This window comes from Nyctibius grandis, chromosome 7 (genome assembly GCF_013368605.1).
Source record: "Nyctibius grandis isolate bNycGra1 chromosome 7, bNycGra1.pri, whole genome shotgun sequence".
Taxonomy (NCBI): domain Eukaryota; kingdom Metazoa; phylum Chordata; class Aves; order Nyctibiiformes; family Nyctibiidae; genus Nyctibius; species Nyctibius grandis.
This window is the reverse complement of record NC_090664.1, coordinates 26,455,040-26,469,247: the sequence shown is the minus strand read 5'-3', so window position 1 is coordinate 26,469,247 and position 14,208 is coordinate 26,455,040. Positions and strand designations below refer to the sequence as shown.

At 38.4% G+C, this 14,208-nt stretch overlaps 1 protein-coding gene across 6 annotated transcripts in view; it reads right to left on the bottom strand.

Moving 5' to 3' along the window:
- The window catches only part of DGKB (diacylglycerol kinase beta), a 336,656-nt gene extending 324,599 nt beyond the window's left edge, over positions 1-12,057 (bottom strand). For all 6 annotated transcript variants that reach the window (XM_068404614.1, XM_068404612.1, XM_068404613.1 and 3 more), the window contains exon 1: positions 11,988-12,057. In XM_068404614.1, coding sequence (XP_068260715.1) covers positions 11,988-12,057 — 70 coding nt within the window. The remainder of the gene's footprint in view (positions 1-11,987) is intronic.
- Positions 12,058-14,208: the final 2,151 nt, after the last annotated feature.

Below are 14,208 nucleotides of genomic sequence, written 5' to 3'. Positions count from 1 at the left end.
TGAAGGCATCTATTACTAGGACAGTTAATTCTGGGAAATACATTCTTCAAAACAAATTCGTTACCCGTAACTACCATTACTGCTATAATTAATTTGAGCGTCTCAGTAATGCAGATCATTTATAACCTTTTATGTTGAAAATAAAATCAAGAATTTATATTTTCAGAAACTATGCAAGAAAATATTATATTGGAATTTAATCACAAGTTAATTTCTCAATAGTCCATTTTAATACAATTATAAATTATAAACCACACAAAACCTCACAGTTCTAAAAACAAATTTAGCAATCAGTCATGTCCTCAAAAAGCCATTACATTTTGCAATGCAGCCAACAAAACTATGCAGTGACACTCTGTAACACCCACTAAAAATCTTCCAAAGCCACACAAAAAGCAATATATTTTTAGTGTTTGAAAAAACAATGAAAACATACATAATTATAAGCACATTTAAAATTTTTGCTTCTTTTAATTGGCAGAAAACAGAGAGGAATGCAATCCAGGGCCCTTCAAGCCCGACAAATGGTCCAAGGAGAGAGGCCTTCTGACACTGCCAGGCAGCCTTAAGCCCACTCTTTTTCAAACAGAGGCCTCTGATTCTCGATTTGAACCATCAAGAGTAACCTATCTCCTGTTCTCAACAGCAACAAGGAAGGCAGCTTTATCTCTCCTTTCTTCAGTAATCCAGAAAAGGCAGAACAGTGTAAGCAGTAACACTAGTAGCAAAGTATATTTTTTTCAGTGGATGAGCTGGACGAGCAGCTTTCTCCTTCTCTCCTCAGGCATAAGAAGCTTTGCTGGGCTGAGGGGACCCACCATGAGCTACTGGTTCTTTCAGTTTGAATCCCACAAAAGCAAAGAGGGATTATCCTTTCTCTCAGAGCTATTTTTTTTCAGTTTGCCTGATGAGTCATGGATTGTCATCACTGAATTACACTTTCAAGCTCTTCTACAGAAACACAAGGACTAAAAATACATGCTTTTAATGAGAGCTGAGATTCTGCCAGTCACATGGCTCCCCAATTAGTCTATTCTCCCATCGTTTTGTTTCTTCAAGGCCTGGTGAACAGTAATTCTCTGTTTGTGACATCAGGCTCATTTCCACAGCAACCAATTGAATTATCTCCCAAAGCTTTATAGCAGGGAATAAGCAGTAGGAACAGATGAACTTTTAAGAAACAAAAGCTTCTCACTGTTTACATGCAAATGTCCATAGAAACAAACAATAAAGGAAAAGAAATATGTAAGATACATAGAAACACAGGAAATGTAACAAAGGCACAATCAATGTTTATACATTTTACAGTGTATAAATACATGTTCAGTAATTTTATGACCATATGTCAGATTTGTAATAACCACAATATGTGTTCAACGCCAGTAACAGCTGATGCTGCAACACCGGACATTAATGACTGTCAGTGTCTATCTATGCAGCTTCAATTCTAGAAAGAAATAATTTTTGACAGACGAAACAGAAACTAAGGTGAGATGACACCATTTGCCTTTCAGGATTCTAAGACAGGAGGCATCGCTGCCAGCCACTGCACACCATGGATCCCACAGCCACAGAAACTTGAGAACTAGGGTTTCTATTTTGGACTTTGTAAGAACTCTTCAGATTTGCTTCTTGCAACGATATCCTTGAAAACTGAAATGCACAGTCATTGACTTTTCCCCTAAAGACTTACTCATAATTCCCTTGTATTGTGACAAAGGCCCAGCATTTGGGAGCCTGAATGTATTATTTAAGAACCATGGATCTATCTGCATGTCTAAAAGTTAACATAAGCCCTGATACTATTGGTAGCACTAGAGCTCGACTAACTTATTCTTTCCCAGATACCCAAACAGCCACTATGCCCTCAGTGGAAACCCTGGAAACTTAGTACCATAATCCAGAAAATAATATGATTATCCTAAAAATAAAGGTCAAACACTATCCAGTCTCAGCACAACCAATTCATTACCTATATTGTATTGAACTATTGCGTTTCACTGCTCAATGAGACTGAGTAAACATCACAGTCTTTTCCAGGTCTGGCGATCACCTTTTCTCCCCCATTCTCCCGGATGAAGCAGATGTGCAAAATGATGCAAGTAAATTACCATCTCCTAGTGAGGCCACCAAGTGCTCTTGATGACGAGACAGTGTCCTATTCAACACACAGCAAGAACGGCCAGTGCCTCTCTGTGCTCAAATGATGGGTTTGTGAAAATAACAGCCTTTTCTAACAGTATTTTATCTCTGGAGTCTGGGATCAATGCAACTTGGTACTATCTAACAGGCTGCATCAATTTTTTCCTTCTCTAATTCCTCTAACATTTCTTCCATATGAGATCTAAACAGGTACAAAACTTTTGACACTTTCACTAGCTTTCCTAAAATGGACAAATAAAGTACATTAGCACAACTGAGACCATTTGCTCCCCAATACTTTTGTTACCCCTAAATGAAAGTTGCAAGTTTCTGAGCCATCATATTTTTGATCCTGCCATTCAATCACTCAGGAACCAGAAGCACCTCTCCAGAACAGGAATTGATGAAAAAACAGCTGGTGCTTCATTGAACTGATCCTACTCTGGACCAACTTGTTAACATCTTTAAAAATTTTGAATTACAACTTTAGGCTAAAGGCCTATTACCTTCTCCGCTTTCAGTAAATGGACTAAGTCTCTTTCTGTTATGATATATGACCTCTCGCTAGCAGTCTCCAGTCAACAGCACACAGCAGCAACAAGAGTTGCATTTTGCTGGCTGTAATCCCTTTATATCAGAACTCCTGAACAAGACAGATATTTCTGGGAGCATCCTCTGTTCTGCAGAGGAATAGGGGATCTTATAAACAGCAGAGTAGTCCAAATTTTGCCATCTGATAGTCACAAACGCATATAAATTCACTGTTTTCCTCTCTTAAAACATGTCTCCCTGCAGCTGGCCTACGAAGTTTCTTGCAGTCAGAAGACAGGGAAGGATCCCTGAAATTAGCTCAGACATGAACATAATACTGTAATAAGATCACTTTTAGGACACTCAGAAAGTCACTCAATGTGACTTTGTGCTATTACTGCATACAATTCAAATAAAGTTTTAGGAAAGCCATTAGTTCCTAAAAGATTGTTTTAAATTAGAATATATAGTAGCCTGCCTGAGAGGGACTGAAAGGCCTCAAATGCATTTGCCTTTGTCATGAAATAAAGTAATTCCTGAATAATTCGATAGACCCTTTAGCCAAAGTAAGGAGGTCAGCACTCTCCTGCATTGTTCCTTTCCCTAAATAGCCTATTGTACCTTAAACAAGTTGGATGCCCTTCTTCAGTGTCAGCATGGAAGCAGGCAAAAAGTTCTGCATACATCTGAGTATCCCACCTGGCTGCCATGAGAAGGTTCCTCCGTACTCACAGTTGTGGACAGAGTCAATATGACACTGTTTACCCTAGACAGGTTAACTGGAGAATTGACTGGCTTCTGTTCAGGTAAAAACACATCTACTAGTCACAGATAGGCATATATCACTGCAGGAACACTAAGCATTTTATGGCATTAGAAAGCTCTCCTCAGAGATCCAGATCATACTGCATTACTGTATGTTTATCAGCTTTTTTCCTTCAGAAATGCTCGGCTTATCATACCTATCTTACATTTTCTTCAAGACCTAATACAGAATTCCCAATGAGAGAAAGGAAAGAAATCCACTAATACTTCTGCAGCTGACATTGGTGCCCAGCTCTCCACCTTCCACAACAACTTCATCTATGAAGCAATCTTCAGAGGCCAAGTCCCAACTATGACTGGTTAAATGAAAAATAAATTCAAAACTTTGTATCTTTTCTATTCTGGATTTCAGTCTAATACGAGTCATAAAGTTGGATCTAATATCCTCATTAGTGTAGACTGTATATAACCACCTTCCTTTGGACAGAGTTCAGCTTTTTTTAAGAACGAATCTGACTAGAGACTAAACCTGTCAGATACAATATTTCTATCCCATTTTTTCTAAATTTGTACAACACAGGAATGTGCAGCAGGGATTTAAATTCATAGATCTTAAGAAAAAAAATACAGTGTTGTATCAATAAGCACATTTCCTAGTTCACCTCTCAGAAGAACTAAAGCAAGAGCCCCACCAAACCCTTCAGTGGGACTCCAATTTCTCTAGTCAGATTTTTAGACCCCAGTCACAGACTCAGAACTAGGATTCAGACTCCACGAATCATCAACTGGCCCCCTTTTCTGGTCACTCCATTGTCAACAGGCCTTGCAGGCAAAGAGGGGCTCTCTCACTAGATCCATTATCCTTCTCCATGAAGTTCTCCAAGTGCATGGGATATCATACAGGCAGCGCTGGCAGACTCCCTCTTTCAGCCAGTCTGACAGACTCTGACGAAACTTAACTTATGAGAAAAAAATGAGAACTTCATTTCCTCCATCTTTACTGACAGCAGCAGAAACACCCTACTCCCAAAATTCAATATGCGGGGTAGAACTGTTCTCGGTAATCACCAGCAATTTTCTCCACTTTCCAAACAGCCAAAATAGCTGGTTTTAGCAACCTATATTCTTTGATGAGGCCCATTCCCTCATAAGAATTAGCACAATTCCATGTGGCACTAGAAGCCTGGGACCCTATGAGGCATTGCATAATGGCCCACAGCTGTTGGTGACCAGTTGCCACATGTATGAAGTTCCCCACAGGTTATCATTTATACTCATTGTAAAAGAAAATCTTTTCCATCTGTGAGGACCACAGAATCAAACCCACCCAAGAGTCTCTGGCAACTTAATTCTGGACCAAAACTTCTGCTGACCTTCCTGTTTCTCTTCAGAGATCTTTTTCACAAGTTCCTCCTTCCTGTTCCCCTATAAAATTCTTACACTGTCTACTTCTTGCAGCAACTATTGATGTTACATCAAAAGATGCTGCAGCTGCTGATGCTGTTCCTGTTCTCACAGCCATTTCAGTAGCACTCCAACATCTATTTCTATCTTCAGGCTGTGACAGTCTGCCCATGTTCTCCTCCACCAGCCTGGGAAAAAAATCACTGCCAGAAGTTTTGCAAAAAGAGTCTTTTTCAGGCTTTTTCTTGAGGGCACATTTTGTTGACAAACTCAAAAGGACAACACAAAACTAAGCTATTTCCCCAGAGTGCACACACTGCCAGAGCTCAGAGGCCTCTTCCTCCACCTCTCTCCGCCTACTAAGGGAAGAACAGACCTTCCCTCTTCCTTTTAAAGCCTAGATGAATCATGAAACAGTCTTGCTTTAACTGTTTCAAATCCCTTCAATATTTTCTCACTTGCTGTTGGAGCAGGACTCTCTAAACTTCCCTTAACATATAATTTGGACTATAACAGCCATAAAATTTCATCTAATAAAAAGAAGATACAAAATTCATTTAATAAAATGGATACAAAAGCCCCTGTCCAAACTAATCAAACTTGCCATACAGATAATAATCACAATGAAGCTATTTATATTGTTTCTCTCTAATGTCCTTACAATTCAGGCTGCTGTTAGGAGTAGCACAGAATTATGCATATACCTGGTACTATACATCTTAGAAGAAACAGTCTCTGCCTGAAAAGTCCTGTATGTATGCACTTTAAGTGACACTTAAATGCAGAAAATCCCCTGCATCTGTTTGCCTGCCCTTCCCACAGCCAGCATCGATCATGAAATCTAAAGGCAAAAAGAAAAAAAAAAAAAGAATTGTCTTCTCTTGAGTGCATGTATTTCCCTCGAATCTTCAGGATTTGGTGTGGGCTACATTATTGTTGTTACTGTTATTATTACTATCATATAATTAACACATCAGTTATCTCAGTTCTCTTTCTTTTCACATATTCTTCTGAGACACTTTAAAACCAGGCAAAGATCTAACACAAAATATTTTCTACTATTCTCTCTTCAGAACAAGAGGAAGAGGAGATTTTTAATTTGACCAGTAAGGAGGACACAGAGGAACTGTCTTTTGAAATAATTATTCTTCTATAAACCACACATACACATATTAACTGCAAAGAGCCAAGTACTAGGGAATATGCTCTTTGAATTCTAGAAATACACTTTTCTTCTTTTATAAAGTAATATTTAAACTGTTCCAAAAAATTCATTTGAAGCCCCAAATTATTTAAGTATGGCGAGCAGAAGAAGAAAGGTCTTAAATTGGAAGTATAAAGTTGTGTTGAATTGAGCTCAAAAATAATTCTGCAAAACAAAATTATGGATATTCCTTGGATTAATTTAGTGGAAGATATTAACTTACTATTAAGTTCTCAGTGTCACTTAGAGGAAAATGTTTTGTGATTAGGAACAAGTGGTGGAGAACTTATTCTCCTTTGCTGTTCAGTTCCATTTATGGAAATCAGGAAAAGCCAGTATGTATTCAGGAAAGAAATTTTACATTCAGGGTTTGTGTTCACCAGAAAACATACTTGGATAAAGCTAAGAATCATACTATAAATATGTGATGAAGAAGACAAACAGACAAGATGTGGTAGGAACTTCTCAATGGGATACACCAAGGACAGTATCTTGCACACAGAGCTAGAAGCAGGCCTTGTTTGTTCAACCATACTTGCAAGAATAGATAGGCTATCATCAAGCTGACAGAAGGTGAATTAAAGGCAGAACTACTCTGAACTGGAGCACAGTGTGTCTCAGTCAGAAAGTGAAAAGCACATGTCCCTGTCCAAGCACTAGAATCCTTGTGAGGAGTTTAATGAGCTTTATAGTGAAATATTCACACACCTACTTTGGTGACTAAAAAGGGGATTTAGGCTGAATTCAGACATCTAAGCCCAGGACAGCTGGATCTATAATGCCCACAGTCAATCAGCTGCAATTCTGCACATATAACCTAACTCTGGAAGTACATTAAGCTTATTATCTGTGCAGCCTGTATCTCTATATGGTTTGAAAATTCCTTTACATGACTGAAGTCAGTTGATGCAGAAGAGAAGCAACTCATCTAGGTTCCTCCTAAGTCCTGTCCTGTTACACCCTAAAGATGAGGCACTTCATTTCTCCCTTAGAATCTGGATGGACCCGTTCCTCTGCTACTCACAGAAATTGTAATACTTGCAGATGTGACTGATTTCAGCAAAGTCTGGCAGCAACAGTCGTCTTCATAAAACAGGTGGAAGTGAGACAAGCTTGCCTTCTAGTTAGGAGAAAGACCGGGGATATGGGTCCAAACTGAGGTTCAACCTCACCAGACTCAAACCAAAATCCCTCAACTCCTACAATTATGCCCTGTCTGCTATGGAGTAGAATAGTCTGGGTTATCACTCCTGCCAATACTGGATCAAAACTAAGTCTTATCAGACCAGAAAGGTAGTGTGTGCTTGTGTGGAAGGCAGCAGCTATGGGTGTCACACAAGCAAAACACTATCTCACTCCATAGCCAGCTTATGTTGAGGGGATTCAACTTGAGAAGGGAACTTTGTGAGGGTTTTTTCTAACCTCCAAGCAAATATGCAAAACAACAGGAAATGCATTCTGAAGAGAATATTTTCCGGGTGGATAGGCTCATGAAACGCAGAACACCAACTCCTCTACTGAAAATAAATGAGCAAACTTTCTTAACCAAATTTACTTAGGCTCCAAAGAAAAGCTTAAAGATTTCTACTGGTTAGCGCAAGGCACCTCAACACACCTCCTCTTTGGGCTCACCTGCTAAAGGTATCTGGTTTGCGTCAGCGATAGTAGATGCTGTGAATCATCAACACTTAGTATTGAGCATGGCAATGTGATATAAAGGTATAAATGTGAACTCTGAATTTTACTCACTGAGCTCAGGTCAGTCGAGTATACTCTAACAGCTTGCTTAAGAATTTCTTTATGTTTTCTTTTAATTAAGTCTTTATCATTCAGTATTATTACTTTTTATTTGCACACCAAAATGTGCGTTCACTAATATATCAGAAAAAACTCTTTCTGCAGGTCTTATTGTTTGAAGTGCTGTATTACTTTCTTTCAGTCTTATGCACATCTTACTATCAAATACCTGCATAAATTGACTTAGATTAAAAAAATAATCCAATGTATGTTTGTATAATGAACTTAAAAGAACAGTCCTTTCATATTTTAGCTTGTTGCCATATTGGGTTTGTGCAGCAAGGTTTTGGTAGCGGGGGCACTACAGGTGTGGCTTCTGTGAGAAGCTCCTAGAAGCTTCCCCCATGTCCAACAGAGCCAATGCCAGCCAGCTCCGAGATGGATACACCACTGGCCAATGCTAAGCCCATCAGCAATGGTGGTAGCACCTCTGGGATAACATATTTAAGATGAGGGAAAAAAAACCTGATGCGTGATGGCAGATAGAGAGAGGAGTGAGAATATGTGAGAGAAACAACTCTGCAGGCAACAAGGTCAGTGAAGAAGGAGGGGGAGGAGGTGCTCCAGGCGCTGGAGCAGAGATTCCCCTGCAGCCCGTGGTGAAGACCATGATGAGGCAGGCTGTCCCCCTGCAGCCCATGGAGGTTAACAGTGGAGTAGACATCCACCTGCAGCCCTTGGAGGACCCCACATCGGAGCAGGTGGATGTGGCTGAAGGAGGCTGTGACTCCACAGAGAGCCTGTACTGCAGCAGGCTTGTGACAGGACCTGTGACACCATGAAGAGGAGCCCATGCCAGAGCAAGTTTGCTGGCAGAATTTGTGACCCCGTGGGGGATCCACATTGGAGCACTCTGTTCCTGAAGGACTGCACCCCGTGGAAAGGATCCATGCTGGAGCAGTTCGTGAAGAACTGCAGCTCATGGGAAGGACACACATTGGAGAAGTTCATGGAGGACTGTCTCTCATGGGTGGGACCACACACTGGAGCAGGTGAAGAGAGTGAGGAGTGATAGAGTGGCTTGGTGGGCACCTGGCATCCAGCCAAGGACAATCTAGCACAGTTGTACAAAAGTAATTCTGATTCCAATGACCTCATTAAGTAGATGTGACTATGAGCCACTAAGAGTATGATCCAAAATCACTGACATCCAAGGTAGACAGGTTTCTGTGAGACTATAATATTTGTTCCAGTACTCACTTTAGGCCCAATTCAAACTAAAATAGGGATTAAAAATATTGTATTTTGTAAATTCAAGAAAGTGTATCTGTTAAAAATTTCCATAGTTAAAATAATGTTGAAATTTAGGTAAGATTTATGAAGTTAAGTCTATACACCAAACTGAATGAAAGGCAGAGCAAATGACACCCCCACATATCAGCAGGTGGAAAACAAATCACTTTGCTATAAGCTCCCTACTGTATTCCAGAGTCCTTCAGTTAAACCCACTCCTTAGCATAAGGCAAGGCTGAGGGCTCATCACCACCACTTGTTGGCAGGTAACTGCCACAAAGTCAAACCTCCCCACGGTGTTACCTTCTGACACCCAGATCATCTCTCCTTCCTGCAGGAGACTCACTGGTACCTCAATCACATGCTGGAGAAAAGTGTGCAAAGCTTTTTTTTTTTTTTTAAAAAAAAAATAAATCAAACTCTACCAAGCCAGCCAAACTCTACTAGAAATTTGGTGATTTTTCAGTTTACTACCTTGCCATGTTCAACAAAGACAATGAAATATCAAAGCAACTATGTACTCAAACTTCATAAAATTCCACATAATTTAATTACAATATAGTAATGAGTAAAGGCATCTGCTGTCACAACATTTCGTATCTCTGCATGTTAGATAAAAATGCGTCAAATTCAAAAACGCTGGATCCAATTAAATATTTATTTTTTTAAAAATTACGTTTTAAAGTCTTGAATCACACATTTAAAGATACTGCTATTCAGTCATTTAGCAAAACTAAACTGGACAGTTCAGAAATTCAAAATAAGGCCCATATCTGGGTTGTATTCCTTTGGCATTATACATCAAAGTCTCTATACCATTAATAATTTTTTTTCTAATTGCCTCAGAAATGGAACTATTTATACAAAGACGCATCACATTTCACATTTTCAAACAACTAACATCCTTCTATTCCAGAAAAGCAGAGGAAGCTTGAAAGACACTGTGTCTTTCTTTTATGTACACACACAAACCTGAGCACAAATACAACCAATTTCACCAAATACTTTATCCTGATACCAATAGTTCTATTAAAGCAATGGCTCTGAACCATGGTGTGTGGAACAAGTGCTGGAGGAGCAAAGGGAAGCAGGCAGAAAAGGAATATATTAAGTGCGTTTTTTTCCCCATGAGGAAGACTACAAATATTTTGGCAAATGCTGCATTGAAGGCTTAAAATTATAGGAATGTACAGAAAAAAAAAACATAACTGTTCTATATCTCTCTATCAGAAGTCTTCAATTTCTGGTATTGAAAAAATTAATGAAGAATCATTTTAAAATATTTTCCCAGGAAGAAGTAAATATTTTCAGAAGTAAATATTTTTTTTTAAACTGCTATACAATGTTTACTATCCATTTGGTGATTTAATTCAAAAGAAACAAGCTCATTCACATCAGGTATGTGAAATACAAAATTTTCTTTGCAATGGTCTCTGAAGGCAACAGAACATCAGTATCAAATTTGGATGTGTTATTTTTAAGCTCCATGTAATTGCATCTTGTTTCCCTTTATTTAATGTTTGTGAGTTACATACAAATAAAAGAACTACTAAAAACCATGGATATTTTCATTCTCAGACTCATACCAGAATTTTAAGGCCTTCTTTTAAGGAGGAGGTCCTAACTGATTAAATACCAGACAAGTATCGATGTCGTATATTCAACTATGAAATGAAAAACAAAACAGCTCCTTGTTTGGTAACATCATTAAAGATTTAAAGCAATATATGGAGCAAATTTCCTTCATTTCTATAGCTTATCCTTTGAGACAAGAATGTGGCATGGGGAGGAAACATACTTTGTCAATAAATAGAATACTTTAAACTATACAGCAATTGTAGAAAATGTGAGACTCAAATACACCTGTTCCAGAAAGCATCACTTAAATATTTCTACCTGATTTTTTTTTAGTTCAGTGACATTGCATTATATAAAGTATCATTCATGGCTTAACTTGGTATCATGAAAATAATATGAATCTTAATCACAATGCAGTCGAATGTACTATTAAAGTTAACTCAAATAATCATTTTATGATTATTCTGTTAGATGACGACACTGAAATACAATTACGTATATGCTGTGACGTAATAGGCACAAAAAATACAATCACTAGTCTTCATTTTATCCTATATGTCTTCATTTTACCTTATATCAAATGTTTCCTTTACTAATAAATCAACAACATTCATAAATCATATGAGATTTTCTCAATTTTTAAAAATATAAATTTAGATTACTTATCATACAGGAAAACTTCCTAAATGTTCTTGACCTTTTCCAGCTCAGTTCTTATCAGGCTTCATAAACTATCTCCTAAATCTAACTTCTCATGTTCAGTATCTGTCCTCTAAGCATGTAATTCTGAGCCATTGAAGTTGCTCAGGCAACTTAAAGGAAGTTTTGCCTGAGCAGTAACTAAAGAACTGGATCTTCAGCTTAGAGAGATTTTTGTTTCCTGCTGTTTCACAGGATAACTCCTCCTTTGCATTGTTTATAGTATTAGAAACATCTTCATATTCAACACCTAGATGTGTTTCTCCTGGCATCTCCATGTTTCCTTCATGAGTGAGCAATTCTTCTTTTTTAACTACATATCCCACTCTAGTGGCCTACAAATTGTTATGGTGAATGTAAGGCAGCAAAGCCATAAAAATACGCTCTCCAAATACCAGTCAGTCTACATGGTACTATATTGGATAATAATTGTTCAGTAAAAAAAAAAGTTACAGACCCCAACTGATTTTTTTTTTCTCCTCCAAAGAACATATCTTTTGGATTAAAAAACATAAACCATAATTTAACCTCTTAGTTGACAGTGAATCAATAATATAATCATATTATATTCTGCATTCAAAATATTCTTAATTGTTAATTAGCCATAAAATCACATATGTCAAAAATTACTTACATTCCGCATATTTCTGAAGCTGAGAGAACTCTCCTGGACTAAGGTTAACCCACTTCTCCTGGCTCGTCATACTGGCAGTAAGGGTCCTCGTTAAATATCAGAAAAACATTTCCTTTGACGCAGGTGATATAAATTCCATAAAGATTCGTAGCTTCAGTTCACAGTGCTTGAAGACTGGAAAGGTGACATCAGTCTATGTGGATGAAGTTTTTGATGCTATGAACTGTTCCCAGTGTGTTGGTTCAGTGGTGAGTTACAGCACTGTTAAAAGATCAAACATTAGAAGCATAAACACCAGTTTTATTACTGAAATAATTGCAACTGATAAATATTTTCTTATACATAGTTTGCTCAAAATCTTTTCATAAAATATTTGTCCATAAATAGTTTTATATGTATTTCCAACCTTTATTTTTATAATTCCAAATGCAGCAGCACCGATAATAAAAAATTATCGATTGTTTAAGATCAGATTATGTCTGGACACCTTATGTGGAGATGCTTCTTGTTTTAGTAACAACTACTGCAATAGTAGATAATATCTATCAGTAAACTTAATTCCCTATGATTTTAAAATGGGATTCAGGTAACTGGGTTCATATCCAATTGCATTGTTGTACAGTGCTGTGGGGCCTTCTCAGAAATGTTCTGAAGCTTCTAACTCCCCATGTCAAAAATTAAATGGATTCTGCAGTTTGGCGAGAAATTCACATAAGAGCTGTAGAAATATTAACTATTCTAATAAAATAGTAGGGGTTTGATTTTTAGAATGTCACAACATTGCTGAAGTCACTACTGAAAATCAAAAATAACTGTTGGCACCGTTGCAAATCAGTTCAAGAAAAAAAAAAAAAAAAGATCAAACTGGGGGTGCCATCTCACTCCAATTTTATGCAGTTTTTACCTCCATAGGACAGACCTTACACAAAGGCAATGCATTACCAACACCACTTCTTGCACAACAGGTAGGATACTTTTCATCTAATTTTAGCCATCTGAAAGTCAGGTGCCTCATCTGAGATTGTCATCTAGGGCTCTCTCTTTAATCAGCAGAAAGAGACAGGTGGCCCTGACAGCAATTAATCCCTCCAGGTTCAACATAATCTTAAAATGTGATGAACTGCCTTCTTGGGGTATTTATCTTTCACTATTGATTACAAAGGTTGCCTAGATGACAAGTTTAGGCTAGAAAGCTAATTTTAGACCATAAGTGGAATCTCTTTAGGTGCCTAGCAATGTGACATTTACAAGGGTCAAATTACAAAAAGAGCAAAGGAAAAATCCAGACCAGAAGAGACTGACACAATAATGGAAAGAGTGCTAAGGAGGAAGATGTTGGCAGCTGGGAGAGAAGAGAAAAAGGAGTAAGATGTCATGAGGGGGGTGAGAGGGGAAAAAAAAGAGGGGAAAAAAAAAAAAGAAATAGAGTAGCTAGGAACAGAAGCATATGAAAAAAGATATGTTAACCCAATGACAGACAACACCTTTTCTTTTTTCCTGACTTACATATAAAAGTATCATTTCTGGACAAAGAAATTTTGGGAAGAAAGACACTTTAGTCCCAGAGCATGCTTTCATTGCTCTCAGGCCCTTCTTGGTGAATGATTTGAGGAAACATACCTATATTATGAGCAAGTAAGGCTATTTAAATACAATAACAGACTACTTGGCAGCTGCCTTGTCTTTTAAAAATTTGAACCAGAAGAGATTTCTACACTCTCCATCTCCTCAAGTTAAAATAAAACATAATGATAAGTTGGAAGAGGTAAGATCTAGAAACACTGAATGAAAAAATATCGCTGATGACACCAAACTGAGAGGAGTGGCTGACACACCGGAAGGCTGCGCAGCCATTCAGAGAGACCTGGACAGGCTGGAGAGTTGGGCGGGGAGAAATTTAATGAAATATAACAAGGGCAAGTGTAGAGTCCTGCAGCTGGGCAAGAACAACCCCATGTACCAGTACAAGTTGGGGACAGACCTGTTGGAGAGCAGCGTAGGGGAAAGGGACCTGGGGGTCCTAGTGGACAGCAGGATGACCATGAGCCAGCAATGTGCCCTTGTGGCCAAGAAGGCCAATGGCATCCTGGGGTGTATTAGAAGGGGTGTGGTTAGTAGGTCAAGAGAGGTTCTCCTCCCCCTCTACTCTGCCCTGGTGAGGCCGCATCTGGAATATTGTGTCCAGTTCTGGGCCCCTCAGTTCAAGAAGGACAGGGAACTG